This window comes from Sitophilus oryzae, unplaced genomic scaffold, assembly GCF_002938485.1.
Source record: "Sitophilus oryzae breed Bouriz unplaced genomic scaffold, Soryzae_2.0 scaffold_1508_pilon_pilon, whole genome shotgun sequence".
Taxonomy (NCBI): Eukaryota; Metazoa; Arthropoda; class Insecta; order Coleoptera; family Curculionidae; genus Sitophilus; species Sitophilus oryzae.
The window spans coordinates 2,852,459-2,880,189 of NW_022146179.1; the positions used below are offsets into that span (position 1 = coordinate 2,852,459).

Consider the following 27,731-nt stretch of genomic DNA (forward strand, 5'->3'; position numbering starts at 1 on the left):
ATTTACCTTTACTGCCTACCTCCATTGCGTTTTGATGTAAATACAAAATATTAATACAAATTTTAGAAATTAAATCATAATTTCAATCGAACTTCCAATATTGGCTTGATTTCTATTACATAAATGACATTGATTGACAAACAAAACCGGTCACAGGTTACCTTCATAGAAGTTAGTTATATTAAAATTTACCCATTATACATTTTACTCAGATAAGAATCAGTGGCCTTGATATGGTTTAGAGCCAGTCAACATCTTGGTCACTCCCAAATTGTGCTGGCGGTTGCCTTGTAGCAGAGCCATCATAAAAAAAGAAGAAGAAGAAGAATTTGTCGTTTAGGCTATAAACATTTTTTTGACAGGCAGTTTTTTTGCTTCAAAAATTTTAATTTTTTTTCTCAAAAAAACGGTTAATGTTAGGTATAGAGTGTTTGATATCAAAATTCATAAAATTTTAGAGGGAATTTAAGTATGTAATAAAAAATGGGGGTAGGGGAGTTTTGTTGTCAACTTCCAGAAGTGCCGCCATATTGAAAATATTTATAATCGATAGATTTCGTTGTGAAACAGTGATGCGCAAAAAATCTCCGATCTAGATATTGTAGTTCTCTAAAAACTTCTAATGCACGCTTAGCCTGGAATGCCCTGTATACTCTATACTTTTTTTTAGGCATAACCGTGATAGTTTTGACCATTATATCCCTAGTTATGTTCTTTGTGTTAACGGGAGATTTGGACGAGTCCGGTGTCAGAAACCACTACGCAGAAATGGAAGTAAATTTCGTCGAATTGTTTTTATACGTAACCACTACGATCTCCGTAATCGTCGCCATGTTTCAATTACGAAACCTAAAATACGAAAGGAAAATTGGTGAGGCTGGAGTTACGACCGAAAAAAACGTCTAATGGGCTGTTTGATAATTTTGTGCAACAAAAATGTTTTTTTAGGACATGGAGGCTTAGGTTTAGATAACACACTTTTAGCTGTTTCGCAAACGGGGATGTTTATATATTCCATGTTTTCGATCATAGGCTGGTATTTCACCATTAATGGAAGATCGCCGGTTGCCATGGTTGCCGATACATTTTCGTTCATACAGACATGTTTGCAGGTATTTATTTGACAATAGTTTAATGCATAGACAAATGAAACAAGTTTTGATTGGAAAGTGACCATAAGGTCAATGTAAATACTATTTGGCGCTATTCTTGCAACGGTCGCGAGCCGAAGCTTTTGATAATTTTGGAGCGGTTCGGTTTTTTCTGGAATTATGTCGCCAAATATCTAGTCAAATATTATTTATTCAAATTTATCATTATTTTCTTTGAATTTATAAATAAAATACAGAGTATCTAAAAAAATCCTATGGGTATTTCGCCACTGGAAGTAAATCTACAAAATAAAATAGTTATTTTTTGTAAACACTGCTGCGTTAATCCAACGGAGACTAATTTCTTGATAATATGGCAACATACGTAGTAGACTATATTTGCAAAAAAGAAAACCCAGAAAAGACCCAGTGGTTCTCAAAATTTAACCAAAAACAATTTTTTTTTGTAAATTTTCAAAGTAAAATAACTCGGTTATTTTGGACTTATTTGAAAACAGACAGGTAGACAGAAAATATTTTCTTTTATCGAGATCTATCAACCCTGAAAATATTTGCACTTATTTAGAACTTACCCTGTATAATATAATATAAAATTATAATTATTTTAATATATTAATAATATAAATAACTGACAAAAATTCAAAATTTATTTTTGTCAGTTATATTTTTATTTTTTAGTCTTTACTTTTGTGATGGGTTTTTTGCCATGAGAAAATTATGTTTCGATTTTTTTAAATTTTGATACACCAAGCTCAAAAAGTTCGCCCTCATTAAAATACCAGACAATAATCATTAGGTAGCTTTGATAAACATTTACTGTTGAAAAAGCCATGCATATTAAAATACCGCGAATATATATACAAAATGATTTAAAAAAAAACATAATTTTGGGTCATATTTCAAGAATGACAGCTACTAGCGGAAGTAGAAAACTAGTGAATTCCATCTGGAAAACTCTATGGTGATCAGCTTTTACCTTTTCGATAAGTTATAAGATACCCGAGAAACCGAGGCACCTACGAAGAGAGATAAAAATGCGACAATTTCAAATCCGCCCTGTATATCAGGAACTAATAGGACTAGAACAGATATATTTGATACCAATTAAACTTTTAGTTACGTAATCAAGGCGCTATTTTTAAATTCATTGTTTCCAACCATGGTCATATTCGTAGCCGGACCGACTAACTGAAATTTAAATTTTCCGCTGGGACCTTGCAGTTGAACATTGTTCTCTTTACAACCTCTTTTAGTGCGAAGTGTACACAAGTGTAACTTTATTCGCAACTCATCGCAACTTTATTAAAATATTTTGAACGGGAAATCGGTAGTAATGGCTCTTTATGTCCCTTAAGTGCTATTAAGGAGGTGAGTTTTGTTGATGTTAATAATAACTGTTTGTATATTTATAATTAATTTATTTTGGTTTCCTAAAATGTACGATTAAAAGAAAATATGTAAAAGTGGACAACGCTGTGCCAGTCAACCTTAATCACGTGACTAAAAATTTATTTGATATGAACTATATGTGAAAACATCATCTTTGTATCTCTACTCATAAACCTTGTAAAACATACGAAAATGGGACATACTATACAGTAATTAGATGCTAAACAACAATTTTCCTTTTTTAGACGATGTTTGTATTGGATGCTTGGTGGAGACGGTGCAAGAACCTAAAACAAGCCAGGACGAAACCTGGCAGAGAGTTGATTACGTTCTTAATTATAGCAAACATGGCCATGTGGACTATAAACAGTTTAGAGAAAAATAGAGCGGAGTTTCGACCAACTCATCTGAAATTTTTCGGTAAGATAATATAATTTGGCGAAATTACGTTATGGAGTAATTTCAAATTAGGGAAATATATTATCTCGGTTTGGTATATAATGTTAAATTAGTGCTGGTAGTTTACGGCACACTACTAAACATAAAATAATATAATTCTCTAAATAAAATACGAGCTTCTAGTACTCTAATATAATTAACATTAAAATTGCTTGCAAATTGTGTATTTCAACTACATAAGGTTTAAACAGTGGCAGCGGCAGCGATATAGAGAGTTTCATTTTTATTTCAATTTTTCCAAATAATTTCTGACCCAGTCTATATTTGGATGAAAATTAGTGTCTGTATAACTCCTACTTATAGAAGGCGCCACCTATACATTTTTTACTCGTTTTGTCAATAATGACATGTATCGATAATTGAATAATAAGAGACATTTTTTACGTAAAAAATGACGAAAACGTATATTTTTTCACTCAGCAGTTTTATACAGGTACGAACGGAAAAATTACTACTCTCCAAAACAGTTAAAACAGATGTATGTGGCGCCCCCTATAAGTATAAGTAATATTGACATCGAAATCAAATTTCTCATATCAAAAAAACATCCAGACACGTTATTTTTTCCAAATATAGACTATAATTCAGAAATTATTTGGAAAAAATCGAAATAAAAATGAAACTTCTACGCCTTGTATTTCCCAAACTAAGCATTCTAGAACATACATTTATAGGAACTTTTTTATTTATTTTTATCTGCAGAATATGCTACCGAAGATTCCCGAATATAATGTGGGACCACCCTGTATAATTACTTACTAGTTTAAAGTTGTTTTGCTATTTTTAGAGATGATCATTCACAAAAAACACAATTAAAATTAATAGACTATCCTAGCAACAGCTTGCGGTATCAGTTGTATCCATAGAGAAAGCCTATTATTGGGCTTATAAAACAATAAACTTTTGATTTCTAACCACATTTTTCTCCTGACAGATGATAATCAAAGGCCAAAATGACATTCCTCGCAAATTTTGAAGTATAATTAGTGGAAAAGTTGAAAGTTTGTTAACTTTTTCCACTAATTGAAAATTCCTACCACTAATTTTGACGTTCTGAATGCTTACATTCTAATTAGAGGAACAAATCTACGATAATTGAGAGCAATTAGTGGAATAAATTAGTGGTTTAATTTAGCGTAGAAGTTTTATCCTATAATTTCAATGTAAGCGTTCAAAACGTCAAAATTAGTGGTAGACATTTTCAATTAGTAGAAAAAGTTATTAAACTTTTGACTTTTCCACTAATTATACTTCAAAATTTGCGAGAAATGTCATTTTGACCTTTGATTATCTTCCGTCAATATAAATTGTGGTTAGAAATCAATAGTTCACTGTTTTATAAGCTAAACATTAAGCATTCTCTATGAATACAACTGACTAACGCAAGCTGTTACTAGGATATTCTATTAATTTTAATTGTGTTTTTTAAACATTGTGAATGTGATCGTAAACTAAAAAGTTTACTAAAAAGAACTAAAAAGGTATAAAAAAAAGTATAAAGTAAAGAATGCTGAAGATTTCTACAAATGTGCGCAAAAGATTGAAAAAATTTATATAATCCTAATAAATTCCGATGAAATTGAAGCAGATAAATTAAATTAGATGAAAAATGGAATCTAGTTAAAAGAGTACTAAATATAACAAGTTTTCATAATTTTAGGAATTTTAGTAATTATCAAATTGAGGTTAAAAAGGTGTTTAATTCCAAGCACTCAAATATTGTTCAATGTTATTCTATTTAGTTATCAAATATATGTAATTTTTTGGAATCTAAATAAAAATAATTTATATTAAAATCGTAGTGTCCCGTGAGTAATCAACAAATTGTTTATATCTCAAATATATCTGTATCTTGTAATACAGCTATAGAAAATTAATTTTAAGTTCAGCACATGTGAGTTCCTAATTCCACTTAATTTTTTGATGTCCCGTGAGTAACATAGATTTTTATTAATGTTTTAATCACTAACAGTAATTCAAATCATTGTCTGTGAAAATAATAACCTAAAGCTTGACCTAGCCCATATGAGGGACAAAATACACTATCTTAAAATTTTGTTGTTATTCTAAATGTCCCGTGAGTAATCATGGAATTGCCCAAGTGTAATTGAAACCACTAATTTATTTCACTAATTGCAAGGTTATTGTGAAATATGCTGTACGTAATATTATAAATTATGCTGTGTGTAAGCAAAGACAGATATGAAAATGCCTATCATGTACCAATGAATTATGAAGTGAAGAATGTGATTTTAATTTCTTTAAAAATCTATTGTCTCATGTAATATTATAAATTATCCTATATACAACATTTTTCAATAATTACTTTCTATGAATTAAATTTATCAAAGGTTTATTTGTGTATAAAGTTAATATACAAAAAAAATACAAAAAACTTCAATATTTATACAGAAAATTATCTTAAAATAAATGTAGTAAAGAGATACAAATATTTCTTTAATATTAATATACATAACATTTTTTCGCCATTTGGAAAGCAATATTGATTAATAAGATAATAAGATTTTTTCTATTGTCTGCTCTGATTGGCACGCTTTTCTACTCTTCCGTAATCTGATGCAATTCATCCACAGAGTTACTTATTATCCATGTCAAAACTTTTCTATCATCCTTTATAGCTAGTTGAACGTTTTAATTATGTTACAGGTGACTGGGGTTGGACTATAATAACTCACATATCGATGCCTCTGGCCATATTCTATCGGTTTCACTCAACAATCTGCTTATTCGAAGTGTGGAAGACGGCGTACAAAATCAAGAGCAGCTTTAAAAACCCCTTGTTTCCTGTCATGTGATATTCTAGCTAATATTTCAATAAATAAGTTAATTAAAGTGTTTTTAAGTGTTTTTATTTCAATAAATTTGTTTATATTCGTTCATATTCCAAAGTTTTTCTATTATACAAAGCTATACCTATCTCTAATAGAGTTCGACATAAAAATAAAACGTGTAAAATTGACAAAAACATGATCTAGAATACGCATTGGTTAAATTATAAATTCGGCATACGGAACACTGAAATTTGGTTTATGGGTTTAGGAAAGTCGACATATATTCGATCTGTCTAAATCAATCGACTAGATATCAAACAGAGAGATAAAGTATTTATTTCCGTTTGTTATAAAATCCCTCAAATCATTGTTATTCTAAATTCAACCCCATTTATATTATTTAAAAACTCGAAACACAAATAAAATTGCTTTTCAACGATACATTATATTCCTATACCTAAACCTTCTGGTTTCTTCAGTAAAGACGTTTTAAAGACAATATTTCTATTATAATTGTTTCGTTTAATGAAAATCGTTACGATGACAAATATTTAAACTTTATAAGTAGTATCAATCAAAGAATATACCTAGCTAGAAAAAGAATGGACTCTGCCATAATGAAAAATGGTCCTACAGAAGTGGCGCCATCTATTGAGTAGGGCTTGTTTTAAATGTATCGAAGCGCGGGCTTTTTAAATGAGCGTATTTATTGAATTTTACTGTAAAATAATTAAATTTGATTATTAAATCTTATTTTTTACACAAATTCAACAATACTAATAACAAGTATCATTGTGATGTGTAAAAAATAAGCTTTAACAGTATAATTTATACAATTATTAAATAAAAGTAAAGCCAAACATGTGAAATATTATTTATTATTTAAAGTTTGGTATCAATCTTTGAATAAGAAGACTAAGGAAGGAGCATCAATAATTTGTTGTTTTATTTTACGTTCTGAATAAATGTTGGTAGTTATTAAAATTGTTATAAAAATATATAATTCTAATAAAAATAGATAAGTTATAATAAGTATTTATTATAACTTATCTATTAAATTAATTAATAAAAAAACTAAATCTCTTAATTAAAACTTCTCTAAAACTAATTAATTTAATTTGATATATTATAAATACTGCCTGCCCTTAAGAGTTTAAAAAGTGTATATATAAAAACATATCTCGTATTTTTACTCTTAAGTGATGTCTAATAGTTGATGTGATTAATAATATATCGTATGATCGAACAAAAAAACAGCGCAAAGTTGGCTTGAAAGTGATGATCGATATCATACTGCTTTTTGAACAGAGTGTCACAACATGGTGTCACAATATGACATGGACATATTGTCATTTGACGTTTAAAGTCGTAGGCTACTGGTTAAAATCAAGAAAAATATACGCTTTAAAACTAAATCTTAAGTAACTTAAAAACGATTTACTTTAGGTATAGGAATATGTATAGTCAAAAAGTAACAAATTAAAAAGCCTTTTCACTAATGAAATAAAAAAAGTGGGTTTCTATTATATTATATGACATTCGAACAATTTAATTTTTGAAATAGATAGCCACATGTCTTCTCTTTATGGCACAGTAGTTGTGGTAATCACTAAAATTTAGGCTATACATTTATTTTTATAGACAGTTTTTTCGTCCAAAAATTTTAAATATTTTTTTTCTCAAAAACGTTTAATGTTAGGTCAGAGTGTTTAACATTAAAATTCATAAAATTTTACAGAGAATTTAAGTGCGTAATAAAAGTGGGGACACACATTTAAAATAAGAAAGTTGCTTTCACAAATACCGAAAGTTGATTTCGGTATTTGTGAAAGTAAGGCCATATTGAAAATATTTTTAATCGATAGATCTCTTTGTGAAATAATGATGTGTAGAAAATCTCCGATCAAGATATTGTATATAGTTCTCTAGAAACTTCTAATGCACGCTCAGCCTGGGATACCCTGTATATAATATGATATAAGAAATCGAAAAAAAACAACTCTCTTTAATCTTACTTTGTGTCCGAACAGAAAACGTAGACCGTCCACAAGACCCGTTCCATCAAAATCGAAATCAATGAAGGAAATGATAAATGTAATAGAAATCGAATTAACGGCCGTTGCCTGGGGGCACGCCCCCGGGGGCCTCACGGGCGCTCCATCTAATTCCGAACGCAAATTGTTCATAAACGCAGCTCATATCCGGGGGGATGTTGCCAAATTGCCGAAGCAGCACCCGCGTCGGGAGATTTGGGAAAAGGATGTCGGTGAGTTAGTTGATTTTACATTTATTTATTGGAAAAATAAAGTGGGGTGCGACGATCGATAGGGAATTTAATGTAAAATTTGGGGGGAAATTAAATTGATTTTATTTATTTATTTCTTGTTTACGAACACCAAGAGTGTATTTACATATTAAGGTACGAAAAGGTACAATAATTGTAAAATATAGAACGCAATAAAGAAGATAACAAATAATATAATAAAAAAATCTACAATATAAAAAAAACTATTTATATACCGGGTGGTGTATCGCAACACGAGACATAGGAAATCCATGTAAATTTTGAAAAGGTTAAATATTATCTCCCCAGTCATTTTAGACCTAACACCACTGCACATTGTTGTCGGTAGTTACGCCAATGCGACAATTATTGTAAGTGTTGTCACTGGACACTGCGCCAGGCAATGCCTTCTATAAAAGATCAGCCTACGGGCGGACTTTTGTTTACTTCATCAGCTGTACATACTTAGATATTGGGTTAGATTCTGTATTCATATTTTGTCGATTGATTTTTGGTATTATTTGTTATTGTAGTGAAAAAAACTAATTATTTTGGTGTTTAAGTGACACAAACTACTACCAGATATATGGTCACTCTGTTTCTCATAAAAAAACACGAAATATTGCACGTTTTGTTAAGTGCTTTAACCTAAAAGTGCCCATAAATTTTTTTATTTATCGTGATTTTTGTGTGTGTGTTTTTAAGACTCTAACAATTCAACAATAAAGCTTAAGTGGAGTGTGTTTTTGGTGCCATGCCTCATCTTTGTTGTGTTCTTGGTGGAAAGGATAGTTATACTAGGCAGCCTAAAGTGTCCGGAAGAGCAAGAAAAGTGGGTACGAGTTATAAATCAAGACAATTCTATTGAAAATATCTTTAATAAATTTAAAAATAATATTCTCCCAGGATGGTATTAAAGAATCTCCACTCCAAGTGTTGTTGGTTCAGCTTCGATAGATTCAAACACGTAACTAGGTATTATGATCTAGGGAAAAATAAAGAATATGTGTATTAAAGATCATGAAAAAGATTATTATTTTGAGTTCAAAATTAAAAAAGATTTTTGTAAAGACAAGAATGATACAGTTTAAAAGAAGAATGTGTTTTTGTTTGATAATATAATGTATGTAAAGCATAACATATATTTGTTCAGTAATTTTTAATGAATAGTGTTGATTATTTATAATACCAAATTAATATCAAATATTTAAGTGATAAACAACATAACAATAAAATTGGTATATTTGCATAATACAAAATTAAGTTTTAAGAATAAAGGTGTTACTAAAAATACTAAGAAATTCATATTTCTGTTTTAATTGGTTTAATGTTATTTACATTTTACGTAAGAATTATACCATATCATCGAAAAAAATCGGCGTTTAGTAGGCTTGGAAATGAACATCGATGACATTCCCTAAATAATTGTACACATAAAATAATTAACTAGAAATTTACAATCTTGGAAAATTTGATATTCTTGAACCTTGTTTCTAAATATTCTAAATTTTTTGATTTTCTTGGGATTTAGGTTCGGGAAAAACGCTGATTAAGTTTTCATTTGGTTTTTTATTATTTTTATTTGGTTAAAAAAAAAACGTTTCAGCTAACATTATAGCCTTCATCAGTGTTGTGTCATATGAAAAAAGTAGTGTCGAATATAATCCAAAAAATTACATATAAAATATTCACACCACGCACCACATAATGTTTACTGTGTACTCCATAGTCAATGTAGATAGTTTTAGTGTTAAGAATAATAATTTAAAAAAATATGTGGTCATCTTTTGATAAGTTTATATTAGTTTATTAATTGCAGTAAACATTATGTGGTGTGAATTATATTTTATATGTAATTTTTTGGATTATATTCGACACTATTTTTCTCATATGACACAACACTGATAAAGGCTATAGTTAGCCGAAACGTTTTTTTAAACCAAATAAAAATAATGAAAACCCGAATGAAAACTGAAATCGGCGTTTTTCCCGAACCAAGAAAATCAAAAATTTTAGAATAATTTTACATATAAAATGCCAGCGATCTTCATTTCATAGCCATCGCTGACGCCTTTTTTTAGATGATATTTTATTATTTGTAAATATAATTTTTCGAACATTGATACTTGCAAAATATACATATAAATTTTGTGAATGCAAATAATAATACATTACTATTAGTAGATATTGAATGTTTTTTGTTAAATTAGATCGATTTTCAAACCCCAAAAATTAAAATATATTTACATTTTATCCATTATCTTATGTACCTATACATTATTTGTACATTGTAAAAGATTTGCTGCATTTGTATGGTTCATAGTTTATTTGCCAAAGTATTTATTACTATAAATAGGTATATATGTTGTAGTTATTAACTGTATATTATGTATATTTTATGTAAACCATATCATTTTTAAAATACAAACCAAAAATCTGAGGAATAATTATGTTTTCCATGTATTCTACAACATATTTATTAATCCGTAGTATCTAACTAGTGTGACGTCATAAATCTCGCCTCAAGGCTGTTCTATTAGAGACGGCATTGCGCCAGGGGGGTAAACCTCGCGTGAAGGAACATTTTCAACGACGACTGCCGCAGAGAATGCGGAGAGGAAGAAGAAGCCATAGAGTACCTAACCTTCCTGGTATTACCATAGTACATATACTGTAGTATTATATTAAAAACGATTTCCCCGTCACAATTAGCAACCGCCTTCCTAGTACAAACCCCACGCTACTGTTAAAATTGCATATTAATTTTTATTCTGGGATATTCTCTATGAAAATCCAATTAATACGTACAATAACTCAGGGCTAACTGCTGCGATTTTTGCGCTGATTGCGCTGCAAAATAAGCGATAAAAATATATTGTTTGCATCGAATGAATTTGCAGTAATTGCCCGCCGCTATTAGGCACTTATTTTCCGATGGGCATTCTTTTTCGAACTGTTAATCCCGGCCTGCTTTATCTCCTAAATTGTCGGTATTCATTTTCAGCGAGCGTATTTTCAAGAGAGCTATCGATGTGATAATTAGGATAGATCGGGCCGATGACAATGATTCGGAATTAATATATTCGTTTTTATCGGATTGTATAGCTTTGATGTTTAATTAACGGCTAACCGCGTGAAAATGAGAATTTACATCATCGTAAACTGAAAATCTTATTTTATTTTAAACTAGCTTGTCCGGATGCATATTCGGAATTCGCCGACATATTAGTCGTTTGGATTAGGCCGGGTACTGCGACGGACGACTGATAAAGTACATTGAAAAAATATAAGTAATTTTACAAAAAAAATGACATATATTATAGTATTTTTAATAAAAAAATTCGTAAAACTAAGATATTTTTACATACTTTCACAAAAAAATGTAATTGTACAAAACAGTTATATTCAGGGGTGGATGGGGAAGTGGAAACCGGCCCGGGGATAACAGTAAACCGGCCCAAATCCACAAAAACAAAATGCCCATAACGAAGAGAAACATATTTTATTTATTAATACATAAGTAAGGGGTGATTTTTGCCTGGGTGAAAGAAACTTTTGCCTCTGTTTTTTTTAAATTGAAACTGTCTTCATCAAAATTTTATAAAAATCAATATTTATCGTTTCTACATTTGGCATCTTGTATGATAATACCATGACTCAAACTAAGAAAACCTAGATACCTAGAGACTCAAACTAACAATACCGAGGCAGTGGATATAAAAAATAATGTGTTCTGAGATAGATGCTATGTACGGTCCGTAATAAGAATATTTGTATTTTCGAGACATATTAATACTTTATTGAAGAAATCAGTACATTTATTTTATTTCGTATATTTTTCATTTTATTGATTTTATGGAAAGCACTGTTCATTAAAATGTTGTATCCTATGTTATAGGGCTTGTTTCTATCTACAATTTCCTGTCTCACAATGTACCGTTTATGTCCAGGAAGGGTTCATAGTTTCATAGATGTCGATTTTCGAAAGAAATCAGAACATGTATATTATTTCGTATATTTTTCATTTTATTGATTTTATGGAAAGCACTGTTCAAAAATGTTGTATCCTGTGTTATAGCGCTTGTTTCTCTCTACAATTTCCTGTCTCACAATGTACCGTTTGTGTCCAGGAAGGGTTCATATTTTCATAGTTGTCGATTTTCGAAAGAAATCAGTACATTTATTATATTTCGTATATTTTTCATTTTATTGATTTTATCGAAAGCACTGTTTATTAAAATGTTGTATCCTATGTTATAGGGCTTGTTTCTCTCTACAATTTCCTGTCTCACAATGTATCGTTTATGTCCAGAAAGGGTTCATAGTTGCATAGATGTTGATTTTCGAAAGAAATCAGAACATGTATATTATTTCGTATATTTTTCATTTTATTGATTTTATGGAAAGCACTGTTCATTAAAATGTTGTATCCTATGTTATAGGGCTTGTTTCTCTCTACAATTTCCTGTTTCACAATGTACCGTTTGTATCCAGGAAGGGTTCATATTTTCATAGATGTCGTTTTTTTTAATTTTTAGTAAATTTATTTTAGCGACATGTAAAACAATTTAGACTTGACTTTTATTTCTGACTTGGCTTTAAGTCCGTCCCCAATTCTAACCAAGCATAGAGATATCTTTATGTTTTCTCTGTCAATCGCAGAGAAATTTGCCTACCTTTTTACTCAGATGAACTCGAAAAGTATTGCACCGAGGCCCCCAGTTGTTACGCTACCGTATTCTGGATTCTGGGTATACACTTACATCGAGATTACTTAGGTTTACCTAATGATATTCATTCTTTTTTCTGTTGTACGCCCGCCGGAGTCTTTATTAGTTATTAATAAAACAATAGTGGTAAAGTAAAACTATACAGGGTGAGTCTTAAAAAAGTGCAAATATTTTCAGGAGTCTTATATTTCGACCCCAGGAATACGTTTATTATTGATAATTTTTACGTTTATGATGTTTTTTGGCAAAAAAAATGTTGAAAATCGTGCATTTTCTTTTAAATTATCCGGTGTATTTTAGAAAACTTTTTAGAAGTTCCTGATCATCGCAATTCTTTTTACGGTATAGTTTCTTAATCTTCGGTCTTAATCTTTGATATTAGGAGACTAAAAGAGATGCAAATACAGAAAAATATCGGTAGCTTTCAAATTTTTTTAAAAATTAATCAATTTTTTAAAAAAAATTTAAACTTTGTTTTATTTTGGACTTATTTGAAACACGGTAAAGAGAATATATTACCCACGGTAAAGAGAATACCAGCCCTGGAAATATTTTCACAAAGCAGCACAATTAAGGTGTACTTATAGACTCACCTTGTATAATAAAACATTTCAAACGGAACAACAAACAACAGATGTTTATTAAAATTATAAGTGTCTCAAAGACTTCTAACATTAGTTATTTTACAAATTGGTGTTTATGTTTAAAAGCAACTGACTATTATATTGATGCAAAACGATTAGTTAGTTAGGCAGTCACTAAGAATCTAACGTAACTTTAGTTAGAAGAGTAACCATTTAATTTTTGCTAAGCCAATGTAAAAAGAAATTAAAAATCTTTGCGATCTGATCGGGACCGGCCTACCAGCCCATCTTCCCACCGGTCCACCGGGAATTTTCCCGTTTTCCCATATGGCCCATCCACCCCTGGTTATATTAAATGATTATCAAAAAACGATATTATTTTCACAACGACTTTTGTGTAAATTTAAAAATTAAATTTAAATCAGAAATACAATCTTGTAGTAAAATTGCATGTGTCTAGACATATTTACAAAACTTGTAAATAGCTATAAAAATCAGTAAAAAAGTTCGTATAAATATATGTCCAAAAATGCTTAGTTTCGGAGATACTAACTTAAAAAATACTAGAAACTTTTTTAGTGAAATAATTGGATTGGTATGGACGTAATCTGACTTTCTCTATCATCGTAGGTCGAAACTTTACCGTATATATTTAAATATCTTTCTAAATTTGAATGTCCTATTTAGCTTCTATTTTTATTTTCCGTTGAATTCCTATTATACCAAGGGCTGACAAAGGTATTAAGAAAGTTTTTGAAAAAGGGGTCGAGATTTCCGTATGTAAGAAGAGTACAATGCGTTTATAATGTACTGAACAAAAAGAGAACAGTAAACACGTTGCCAAAAGTATGAAATAAACCGAGAAACTGTGCACATTGCTAAGAGACGTGGAAGAGGATATAGCAGATTTGTCGCAGTCGACCAGTCGACCCAATCAGTACTTCTGTCAGTACTTAAAGTTCTAGGGAAAGGTGTACATCATAACATATGGTGTTCAACTCCACGATTTAATTACGTCTCGTGATACTTTATTAATTTGTTTATTTATTAATGAGTCGTTGTAATTTTCCGTATAGCTTGAAAATGTTTAAGTACTAGTTAGAAACACGTACATTTTTGGTAAAAATAAGTGGAATTGAGTTGGTGTTCGACAGTGGTCGCGCTATTAGAACTCTGAATTCAAAAATCGATATCTCGAAATCTATTAGAAATAATTGAACGTAGTTTTTTCAAAAACTTTCTTAATATTTTTGTTATATTTTCTTCGCGAAAATCTTTATAAATAATAAAAAGTGAAAATCTTTATAAATAAAAAGTTGCTAAAAATTTCTACGTGTTAAAAGTAAATGGATGGGTTGTTTAAATATTTTGAATGAAAAAAACAACCTTTTATGGAATTTTTCTTATTTAAACATATTGTAAAAGATCCGATATTCAAAATGAAAAAAAATTTCAATACCTAAAGTGGTCCTTAAGTTATGCCGATTACTGACGTTTTCTCGTTAATAAAAAATTGACCCCTAACTTGAGATGCTCAGAAACATATCTAATGATTTTATTTAGTTATCATTTCGAAAAAAAATCTTTTAAAAATAAGCGATTTGCGATCGTGATTTTACTTTACTTGATAGGGAAAGGCGTACCGGCAACGCCGCAACAACACACCGTTGCATTTCTCTCACTCCTACTTAATAAGATCCCTATGCGATTTACTTCCACCCATGTAAATACCGACCCAAAAGTTACATTTGCCAGCACGGTATATATCTAGTATGTACCTACTAACATACTCTGGATATTGATTGTATAAAAAAATTAAAAAATAATGTTTGTTTCAGAATATTTCTAAAAAAATATTTTCTATTATGTTTGAAGCAATTATTATTTCAATCTGAAATTACTTAAAAACTCAGCCTGTTGTTCAGTTGTATTAAAATAAAATATACGACGATCCGTATTCTCGTAACCCGAGTTTATAATAATTAGATTACATGCAAGGCAAAAGCGTACGTATATTTAATTTCCTTGTAATTTTATTAAATGTATCCGAAACAACAACCGTTTTAAAATATACAACAGAACGTGTTAGTCCGATTATTTCGCGTAAAATCGAAAAAGATTTATTAGTACTGAGCAAATAGATATAGTACGCGAAAACAAATTATTCTCTACCTAATCTACCATCGGATAAAATTCGAAGCGAAATAAAACAGTAAATAAATGATTTTAAAAAACGGACCGTTATTTAGAAGAGATTTTTGGTGAAAAAAAGGACTGGACAATTTGCGATCGGTGAAATTGAAAACTGGAATTGCCTAAATGCATGCTTTTGATTCGACAGGTCAGTTTTATTGAACACATGCACGTTTAATGATGTTCAAGAGATAAGTTTTGTTTGCATGTTTTATAGGCGGCAAATTAAAGGGTATAGATCAGACAATTAAAATCTACAGTTCATATCAAATAAACTTTTAGTCACGTGATTAAGTTTGACCGGCACAGCGTTGCCTTTTACATATTTTGTTTTAATCAGAATATTTTAGGAAACAAAAAATAAATTAATTATAAATATATAAACAGTTATTATTTACATCAACAAAACTCACCTTCTGCAAGAAACATAAAGGGCCTTTACTACCGCTTTCTTGTTCAAAATATTCTAATAAAGTTGGTTATGAAGAGCTATCTTGTACCACTTCGCACTGAAAGAGATTCTAAAAAGCATAATGTTCGGCTACAAGGTCTGCTAGTAAACATTTTTAAACTTAAAGTATCACAACACCATTTATTTAAACCAGAAAGTCGTAATACAAAATTAGTGTCAAAACGTATTAAAACGTCAGGAAATAATAGTTATTTACAGTACAAGTTTGTTTATGAACATGATTACAACAACGAGTGTGAACGATTAGAACGACGAGGTTGTAGACCGAATCGTTCTAATCACACGAGTGTTGTAATCATGTTTAAACGCACGCGTCATGTACAACGTTTTATTTACAACCGAAAAATAAGAAAATGCTGTTTTAATTTTCGTTTATTAGTCGCCCACCTTTAACACCTTTAACTATGACATTTGTCAGATTTATGCTGAAAAGTCAGTTTGACCTGTCAAGTAAACGCGAGCACTTTTTGCCCAGAAAAATCATTTTAAAAATTACGATGAGCGATTCCGAACGTCTTCCTTCTAGAACCTGCCGCAGTACGTGCACGGAATCATTATTACCGGAAAAGTTAATATATTTAGATGTTCGTAGTTGTTTTTCATTATTATAGCAACTAGTTGTGTTATAGATTCATAATACTACTAGTTGTGTTATGAATCTCATAACGTAACTGAAATACAAAAAAATAGTGATGTAAAAACGTCATAACTAAACGGTTGTAGATAAATAAATAAATGTGACAACTTAATATTTTTTACAGCAGAGTTACTACCTGAATCTCTAGCGGGAAATTTATATTCCAGTTAAGGATGATTCACGGTATACCGTGACGGGCCGGAGCCGTGCGACGGTGAAGGCACGGCAAAACATTATCAAATGTTATTTATACTTATACATTCATGCTAAGCCGAGCACGGTCCGAGCTTCACCGGAACGCGTCCGTGCCCCGTCCAAGAAATGTCGGTGTACATTTTTCCTCGGATCCGCTACGTTCCGGCCCCGTTGCGGCAAACATAAACGAGCCGCCGCGGCTAAACACTTCGTTCGACTACGGGCCTATAGCGACTGTTTTCTAGCAGTGTTGCCGCACCCATGTACCACTTTGGTACAATTTTTTAAAGCACAACAAAATACATCTGCAAATGACTTTAACCGGATTGGTCGTTGTGAATTTCTTCATAAATTTCTACATAAAAAAACTTCCTGGAGAAAGACACAAATCGAGACAAAAAACATGAAATAGAAATTCAGAAAACCCAATTATAAGTATGTATAGGTTGAAGAAATGTAAGTAATTCTAATACTACACACGATACTTGGAAAACTTAAATTTTATTAAAAAAAACGCAAATATAGAAGCATGTTAGAAACAGAAAATTTTTAAGTTTTTTTCTTCGGGTTATTTAATATAGGCAACCCTATAGACATTACAACGTTTATAATACGTCGTTAATTAATGCGGATTGTCTCCGAATGGTATCGGTAAGCGCGTTTAATGCAATATCAACGACAATAATTATTAAATATCTATTCATTTTCGGTGCGCGTGGGAAATAATTATTGTACCAAACCATCCTGCATTTGAAAATGTAGTACCACTGTACCAAATAGAATGAAGAGTATCAAATTTGGTACAAATGTACCACTGCGGCAACACTGTTTTCTAGAATATAATCGGCACGGACATGATCCCCGTTGTCCACTCGGTGTTGCATATATTGAAGGTTCGGACGTGGCTCGGTGTCTACTTCACGGAAAGTGCCCGGCTCGGGCACGGTCCGGTGTACTGTGAATTAGAGATGGGCGGTTATTGGTAAAAAACCGGTTATAGGTTAACCGGAATTATCTTTAAAAAATAATAACTTGACAAAATTAACCGACACAAATTAACCGGTTATTCAAATAACCTAACCTAGCAAAACTAAATATTTAGTTTTCCTATAGGTTTACTTACCTCTACACTCCATAGGTCTACTTCAAATTTAGATAATAAACTTAGTTAAATCGCATGATTAAATAGAGATTGTAGCAATGTAAGTATGTATATATACAAAATGAATTTAAATAAAAATGCTAACCTCACTTTTTGAGTAGAGATGGATATGATATTAAAACTAGTAATTACTTAACGTTCAAAAAACCACACAACTCACAAGTTCTACAATCTACAACCAAGTTATTTTAATCAAATACCAAAGAAAAATAAGGAGACTGAATGAATAGATAATGAAAGATTATCTTCATTCATTACTTGAACTTTAATTTTGTATTCTTTAGTCTAAGCTTCAAGAGAGACTTCAAACTACAAATAAAATATATTTACGGTGAAACGTGGGTGAAACTGGGCGAAACCATGGAAGACTTTTGAAGAACCGTTGAAAATCCGTTAAAGTCGGTTAAAATTTAAATATAGAATTTAGAGAATCTATTTGAAGTTAGGTTCGTATCACTTGGCTAGCTGGTGGCTAGTAGTAGTCTATGCCATTAGTACTTTGTTTTACGGCCTGACCTGTCAGGGCCATTTGGCCGTTGTTTTGATTATTATCATCAGGGTTCGCCTGATGCCTGATTTAATTTTGACATTTGATGTTTGATGTCATATATTTTCGTTTTGGGAGCGGGAGCGGGATCTCCCGTTATCGTCGTAATATCTGGAAGATCCGTGCCGTTCGCTTCTTCGAAATTTACCATTCAAACAGCTAATATTTAATTGTTACTTGTTTTAAACAAGTACGATTTTTTAAAAAATAACCGGCTATAGGTTATTGAACGTAATGCAAGGTTATTAGGTTAACTGGTGAAAAAAAAACTACCTTTAAATAACCGGTAATTTGAGAGGAAAATACCGGTTATTCAAAAAACCGGTTACTTTTGCCTATCTCTACTGTGAATCATCCTTTAATCAGCCCGGCGCCGGCGCCGTATATGTACAGGATTGGTAACGATGAATTTAAAAATAGCGCCCTTGTTTACGTAACCAAAAGTTTACTTGGTATCAATATACTGTCAATATCACGTATGTCAAATAACTGAGCTTGACATTTTCACATTTATTATGTGTCATCAATCTTAAATAAATAGTATTTTAGTTAAATCGTCAGTTAATATCAGTTAGCATCTGAGACGTAGTGACCAAACCTGCGCAATATCATATCTTGTTTTCTTTGTATCATGTTAGATACCTGAGAAATTGCGATGCTGCCAGTATGTACCAGGTCGCCAACTAAGAATGGACGCCGCGCCGGCTGTATCTCAGAAACTACTTATCGTATAACTTGAAAAAAATTATAATAAGTAAATCGACCAAAAGAAATCGCTGGAAATTATTTTCAAGTTCGAAAAATGTCCGCTAGGGGGCGTTTCTCTGATAGCCGATCAGAAAACAGGGTTTTTCTCAAAAACATGCAGGTGAACAGGTATTTTAAATATTAACTATTGTAATCGTCGAGAAATTTGTAATTTTTTTGATATAGAGTAGGTATTTTGCTCTATCTCATAAAATAAAGTGGTGGGGGAAGGTTAAACTTGCTTTTATTAAAATAAGGATAACTCTGATTTGGGTTAGCCGATTTAAACAAACTAGGGCTCGTTTAAAAGAGCTTTTCTTCCTTAATGATCTCCAGTATAAATTTTGTTTTCATATTTTTTTTTCGTGGTAGCTAGAGGGCGCTGTCTGACATCATAACAGATTTTGCGCTTTTGCATAAAAAAATTAAATAGGAGGCTATATTTCTGTTTGCACAGTTAAATAGAGCACAAAATTTCCAAAAAATCAGCGCAAACCGCAACTTTCTATCTTCTCTCTAACGGGAGATATTAAGAAAATAAATCATATTAGGCTGTCGCCTAGGATTATACGGTCTAAATATTAGAGTAGTGAGCTAGGAAACAAAAAGAGGTAAATTTCTTTACGTCAAAATATCAAAACACATTTTAATTTCATTTTAATACTATTTATTTGTTATTTATCCATGTTCGTTCTTGATTCGACACTATAAATTCAAACCCAGGCATATTGAATCCAATGACCTAGTTGGCCATGGAAAATATGCCGCTCCAGCGTCTCTATCTACTAAAGTAAGTGGTATCCAAGAAGCCCCACACATTTATAGCAAAATAAGCGGCACAAATGCACCAACTGCATCAACTACACCAACTACACTCATGCTGATAAAATTGCAACAAATGCAATTTCATCAAGATGGACCACCTAACAAAATTGGCAATTCGTCTCTTAGAAATTATGGATAGTTTATTATTTTATTCAGATAATTAAAAAAGTCCAATCATTAGCCATCCTAGAATTCCTTCCTAAAAATTTACCGACCAACGGTCTTGGTGCTGAACTACTTGCATCAAGGGTAGATTTGGACCAGTAGTGTATATTAAAAAGTGACCCAAACTACATAACCTTTATTATAATAATGAATAACACAAATAACACGTAAAACACGAAAACAAGTGAAATCAAGGACGAACTTGGATTTGGATTAATAAACTAAATGGCGTTATATAAAATAAACCCCTAGTTTTCGGCCATACGAAATTCGGCCGTTTTCTGTTAAAAGCAATATGGCGGCACAAAATTCCTAGAAATTTTAATAAAATTATTGATTGTCCGACTTTTGGACATTTTAATCTTAGAACGACCTACGTATAATTAACCAAGAAATTCGTAAAAATTATATTGATGGACGATAATGTTACATAAACACATTTAAAAACTTATGACGTCGTTTTGTTAAGAAAACGCCCTAAATTCTGATGCATAAAAACTGAACTTAATTGTTTTGATATTTTGACGTAACCAAGTTACCTGTTTTTGTTTCCTGGCCTACTACTATAATATTTAGACCATATAATCCTAAACGGCAGCCTAACATGATTTGTTCTCTTAATATCTCTGGTTAGGGCAAAGGTTTAGAGAGAAGATAGAAAGTTGCTGTTTGCGCTGATTTTATTCTATTTAACTGTGTTAAGAGAAATATAGCCTCCTATTTAAAATTTTTCTACAAAAGCGCAATATCTGTTATGGTGTCAAACAGCGCCCTCTAGCTACCACGAAAGAATTTATGGAAACAAAATTTATATTGGAGATGATTAAGGAAGAACAGCTTTTTTAAACGAGCCCTAGTTTGTTTAAATCGGCTAACCTAATCCTTATTTTAATAAAATCAAGTTTAACCTTCCCCCACCACTTTATTTTATGAGATAGAGCAAAATACTCTATATCAAAAAAATTACAAGTTTCTCGACGATTATAATAGTAATATTTAAAATACCTGTTCACCTGCATATTTTTGAGAAAAACTCTGATTGGCTCTCAGAGAAACGCCCTCTAGCGGACATTTTTCGAACTTGGCAATAATTTCCAGCGATTTCCTTTGGTTGATTTACTTATTAGAATTTTTTTCCCAAGGTTATACGATAAGTGGTTTCTGAGATACAGCCGGCGTCCATTCTTAGTTGGCCACCCGGTACTCAACGCGTATCCAGAAAACGATTTGCATGGCAACGAGAATACCAGTTCATTCAGGTTTCATTGAGGAGGTCTCAGTAGATTGAAAAGAGTGTCCTGTTAAAAAAACCGTTACAATTCGAAGATTATTTTTACTAATATCAAGGAAAATCTCGAAAAAAATTTTTCTCGGTCGTAAGTCCTGAGAAATTTCTTCGAGTGTTATAAACCGTTGGAAGATTTTCATTCCAGAAATTGTAACCGATGGAGCGTAGTTTCCATTACAGGTTATTAGGATGGAGCTGATTAGATAGAGCCAGGTTCTTGAATCCTGCTGTAAGTTGGTTTCGACTTGGAAAGCAGAACGGTTCTGGAAAAGTTATTGGAGTATTTGCTCCTTTTCTAGCTAGATCGTTTGCTTTCTTATTACCTTCTATCTTTTGGTGGGCTGGCAGCCAGAGTAGGAGGACTTTATTTTCTTTGCCTATTTTGCATGTTTAGCTTCTCTAGGTTTTCTTTAACCAACTTCGAATAGAATGGTTCCTGGCTTTAGAGTCGTCGTTAGCAATGGTCCTTGTTTAATCTTTATATAACCTTTGTAGAAGAAATCCCAATAATTGCAGGTTTCGTCGACAACGAACCAGTTTAGAGTCGGTTACGTTTGTCGCGAAACCCGGAACTCATGAGATCTACATTCGAAAGTTTACTAGAATATATAAGTAACTAAATATGTAATAAATTACTTACCAAAAGAATGATCTACTCATTGCGAACGATGAATATCAATGGATTTACCTGCTGTTACTAACCTGTGAAAGATTATGTCATAAAAAAGTAATGTATACAATTTTTGCAAATCTTGAACTATAATTAATGGAAAAACTTAAAAGTTTGCTAACTTGTACAGTAATTGAAACCACTAATTTAATCCACTAATTTTGAATTTCTGATTTAAGCTTAATATATTTAAAGATAGTTGTCATATGCTGAATTGGGTAGGGTATCCAAAATTTTTCAGAAGCAAAATAAAAAAAAGTGGCTCACCCCTATATCTTTATTATTTTTTCAGATAAAAAATGATAATTGGTATGATAGTATATGACATAAATGAGGATTGATTAACGTATTCAATTGTATTTGGTCACTTCTTGTTTCGCCGAAAATGACTACAAATTTTGATTATCATGACATATCATATGTCAGCTTTTGACATTTTCGCTTAAAAAAATCGTATCTACATAAATGAAAATTTAGAGTGTCATGGCTGTGTTAAAACACTAATTTTTAATCAACGAGCCTTGGAAAACAGTTTCAGTTCGCGCGTTTACACGTGAATTGGGATATTGAGTAATGGACTAAATCTTTTTTCGAGGCGTTTATTTTAAAGCAGCGTAGTTCCAATACAAACAAAGATAATGTCGTGATTAAAAAAATGAAATGCTCACAAAAGATGAGGCTACAATGTGATTTGATTTAGCAATGGCTACTACAGCTGCTGCACCCTACAGGGTGTTACATAGTTCGGGCAAAAAACTTCGTCTTATTTTTGTGCCCTGTATATGCTGAAAATAAATTGGGAATAAAAATTTCTGACGAAGCATCCATTAAGAAGGAATTAATTTACAATTAAAAAAAAGTCATCAAAATCTAATGAGTGGTTCGCGAGAAAACCAACTTTGAAATTGGGACTAGTTTTTAGTGGCCGGATTTTTTGCCGGTGAGTGTAGTTTATTTTTTTCTACACGCATTCTCTTACAAACGTCAAAATCGGCAACACTGTATGCCCCTTTTTATTTTGTCTCTTTGTCTGTCAACCGGTCATTTATGTTTATCTCTGTCGCATTAATTAAAATACAGACCACGCAGATAAAGTGACCAGCTTGCATAATCTCTTTTAAACATAATATTGTTGAAACCAAAGTGTGGTTAGTTTCAAATCATATATAGTTATATAAAGTGTAGTCACATTATTAGAGTTGTAAATTAATTATTTGGAAATTACATTATTCGTATTATTTATATAACAATTTAACACCGTGTAATTAAATCAATTAAATCATTTTAGCCTGTGAACTTTATTGTAGGAAAACCTTTAATATAATGGTATTAAACGGCATCTGTAAACAGTTGCCGCTGACGTACATCCGACACATGAACATGAAACAATTTCATTACAGCGACCCTACTCTATCAATTACTCTATATTCAAATTTAATTAGCAAATTTTTGATGTTACCAATAGCCCAATATAGAGAGCCTTTGTAAGCAATGATGCATTTAATTTCTGTAATTTTCCGATCCGTAAATTTTATATACACAAATATTCAAAAGTTTTGCCTCGCCATGTTTTAATGTAAACTACTTTTTGTAGGTGTGTTTCTCAAAGGTTATCATTGTAAATCATCGCTTATTTGTAGTAAAAAAAATGTTTGTGCGCTATGTGCGCATATTTGAAGTGAAACTTCTTACTAACAACTATTAAATTGAAGAATTTTAAGGACATGTTTGAGAAAGTGTAGTTTGAAATGTCGAAAAGTAAGGAGTTTGGTTCCAATCGACGCATAATTAAAAAAATCCTGATGATTTCATCCATTTAGAGGCATCGGTTTGCAACGCCGAGGGCGCCATCCTGTAACTCGTCCCTAATTATGCCGAAATCGACCCATATTTTTCTTTAATATCAAATCCTTAATCCCACTCTGATGAAGATGTAAACGAAACGTCGTATTCAACTTTGCAGGATGGGACGTTTAAGTTTGGTCGAGATCGGACGACATCAACAAATATAGTATGGCTTCTTCTTCTTCTTTATCTGCTTATCCATTAATGGATGTTTGCGACCACATTTTCCATGGCTTCCCTACCTCTGGCTGTATGGATCAACGTCTGTATGGTGCTAATGCCTGTCCACTGTCTTATGTTCCACAGCCACGACATTTTTTTCCGTCCCAAACCTCTTCTGTCCTCGATCTTGCCCTCGATAATTAACTGGAGAAATGTGTATTTATGGTTACGCATGACGTCACCCAGGTATGCGGTCTTTCTTTTTTTTTATAGTGTTGAAGAGTTCACGTTCTCTATTAATACGTCTTAGTACATCCTCGTTTCTTATCTTGGCCGTCCATGGTATCTTGAGGATTCTCCGGTATATCTACATTTCGAAAGCTTCCAGTCTGTTTATGGCACTTGCTTTTAGTGTCCAACTTTCTACGCCGTAGAGGAGTACCGACCAGACGTAGCATTCCACAAATCTTAACCGAAGCTCAAGGTCGAAATCGCTACAGGTGAAGACTTTTTTAAATTTCAGGAATGCGCCCCGGGCTTGCTCGATTCTGCACTTAATGTCACTGTCAGATGACCAATCCTCGTGAAGCCAAGCTCCCAGGTACTTGAATTTTTCGACTCGTTCTATGAATTTTCCTTCGTATGGTAAGCTGACGTCTCTAAACTCATCCACCTCTCTCGTGACAACCATGAATTTTGTTTTCTTTGTGTTAATGGTGTGGCTAATCTGTGAGAATGTGTAATATCTTGTGAAAAATTGTATAAAAATTATTAAAACTATTGCCATTATTTTTGCAGTCTTAAAAAATTGTCAGATGATTTACGTCAATTATGTCAATTGTACAGATAATAGCTGTCATCTCTACATGTTTTTACTTTTTATTAATTTATGATAAGAAAAGTATTGGTTTAGGGCAAAATTTGACTATGGCTAAAAACACTTTTCTGAACGTTTTGAGACCCTAGGAATCCAAAAATCTTGGTTTGGTTTGTCACCATTAGCGTCCCTAATTAACGCATCATTTAAGCCCCATACTCACACTTGGCTCCTTCGTCCCTTCCTCGCGTTACTTCCTCGCGTTACTTCGTCCCTTCGCTTCCTTCCTTCGTCCATTCGATGCTTGGAAATTAGTCGATTATGCAACAACACACCACAAAATATTTTTAATATATCTAGCAGCTACATATTTATTACGAAATATCTAGTAACCTCTAAAATTTTTAAAAAATCCGAAAGGCGCATCATTTTTATTTTATAAAACTGCAATTCTTTGTCGTGTCAAAAATAAAAATTGAATTTTAATAATATATATTTCTTTTAATAAATCCGAATATTTCAGTATCATGTACAAGGTATATGTGTATGAAGGTACAAGGCGAGTCAACAATAGAGTAAAGTTTATTATGTAATTTATATCGAAACTATATGACATACTAATTAAACATTGATGTCAATCCCCATTTCTTCAGATATTTTTGTAAAGGCATCATGAACACTATTTCTATTTTTTTATTTTTGTCGCTCCGATTACATAAATATGGGCATGTATTTTTTCACAAATATGAAGACAATATTGTTTTTTTCTTCCATTTTTTAGACTACTGTGTGTGAATTATTTTTATATCGACTGACGATTGCTAGATGTACAGGATGTCCCATTTTTGTGTGTTTTATGGGGTTTCTGGTTTATGAGTAGGGATAAAGATGCCGTTTTCACATCATTGTTCTACTTATTATGAAACTAAATATGCTACACACAGATTTATCCTAGCCTTTTTAGTTCAAAGTTATTTCTTATTTCTTTATTTTACTTTTTATTTTTTAATTAGTAGAAATTTTTGCATTTTTTATAACCTTTGTATCTCGATTATCTTATAACTTATCGAAAAGGTGAAAAGGATCAGTGATGGACGGTGGGTAAGTAACCAATTTGTAGATAAATAAAATCTGGGTATATGTATATACCTACCTGTAGATTTAGGTGAACATCCTAATTTTAATAAAAGGAGTTTCCGACGACTGCATAGTAAATACCCGGTATAATACCGGGAATAGAAATATACCAATATATACAGGGTGGTCCGAATTGTATTCCGGAAACTTCGGCAGCATATTCTGCAGATAAAAATAATTAAAAAAGTTCGTATAAACGTATGTCCTAAAATATTTGGTTCCGGAGGTACAGGGTGTAGAAGTTTCATTTTTATTACGATTTTTTCCAAATAATTTCTGAAGTAATGTCAATATTTGAATGAAAATTGGTGTCTGGAAGTTTTTTGACATGAGGAATTTGATTTTGATGTCTCGGACCACCCTGTATACAGGGTGGTCCTCACTGTATTCCGGAAACTTCGGCAGCATATTCTGCAGATAGAAATAAGTTAAAAATTTCTTATAAATGTCTAGTTGATTGTTTTGATTACTTAATTTAAACCGCCCGACTATGTAATAAAGTTAAATAATGGATTTTTACCCCGTTTATGAAAATCAGTATTTTAGAAAGCCCGTAGAATTTAGAATTTAGAATGAGTGGGAGGGGGGTTAATCACTTCGACCTTACAGATCCATTGTGTCCCCCTTTCTTGAATCATAACTCATCATACAGTCCCAGGGCTTTGACAAAAGCCAGTATCTGGGACGGTTTTATAGAGGGTAGTTCTCCATCTCCAATATCAGTCGTACCAAAATTCATGGCACGAATGGTTGTCGTCTCGGCGCACTCAGTGATGAGGTGTATTGGTGTTTCACCATCTTCCCCACAGAATCTGCATTCGCCGTTTCTTCTTAGTTTCAATCTACTGAGGTGTTCATTGAGGAGACAGTGTCCTGTTAAAAACCCCGTGACAATCCGAAGATTGTTCTTACTCGGACCCAGGAAGATCTGTGATTTTTCTTGATCATAAGCCCTCAGAAACTTCTTCGAGTGTCCTAGACCATTGCAAGATTTCCATTCCAGGTTGCGGATGGAATCTTCCAAGTTCTTGAGTTCCGCCTTGAGTTGGTTACCACTTGGAAAGCAGAACGGTTCTGGTCCAGTTAGTGGAGTGTCGTAACAAGTTAGAAAGCCCGTAACAAGGAAATAAAATAATATACAAAATATCGCATTTAAAAAACCATATAAGTTTTAGTCAATTTAAAAAAGACAGATTTCAACGAAGAAACAGTTACGTCACTGCATTCTACGTGAAAAACTGTACGGGAGACCGTTTTCGCCTTTTCGATAAGTTATGATACAAAGGGGATCGAAAAATGCAATACTTATTGAAGGAGCGTTTCGAGGAAGTAAACGGACGCAGCAGCGTTTTGACGAAGGAGAAAGGAACACACAGTCGCATATTCGACAATTTCCCATAGTAAATATATGATTTTTGGATGAAGGGACGCGAGGAAAGAACGAAGTGAAGTAGCGAAGTGTGAGTATGGGGCTTTAGTCACCATCCGAACATACTAGTATGGGCATTACGATTTTTAG

The 27,731-nt window shown here is 32.1% G+C and overlaps 1 protein-coding gene across 1 annotated transcript in view; it reads left to right on the top strand.

Annotated features, from left to right (window-relative positions):
* The window catches only part of LOC115878411 (proton channel OtopLc-like), an 81,980-nt gene extending 76,162 nt beyond the window's left edge, over positions 1-5,818 (top strand). The window contains exons 13-16 of the mRNA XM_030894924.1: positions 671-871; positions 949-1,112; positions 2,747-2,921; positions 5,628-5,818. Of these exons, the coding sequence (XP_030750784.1) occupies positions 671-871; positions 949-1,112; positions 2,747-2,921; positions 5,628-5,776 (689 nt within the window). The 3' untranslated portion in view covers positions 5,777-5,818. The remainder of the gene's footprint in view (positions 1-670; positions 872-948; positions 1,113-2,746; positions 2,922-5,627) is intronic.
* The last annotated feature ends 21,913 nt before the right edge of the window (positions 5,819-27,731 follow it).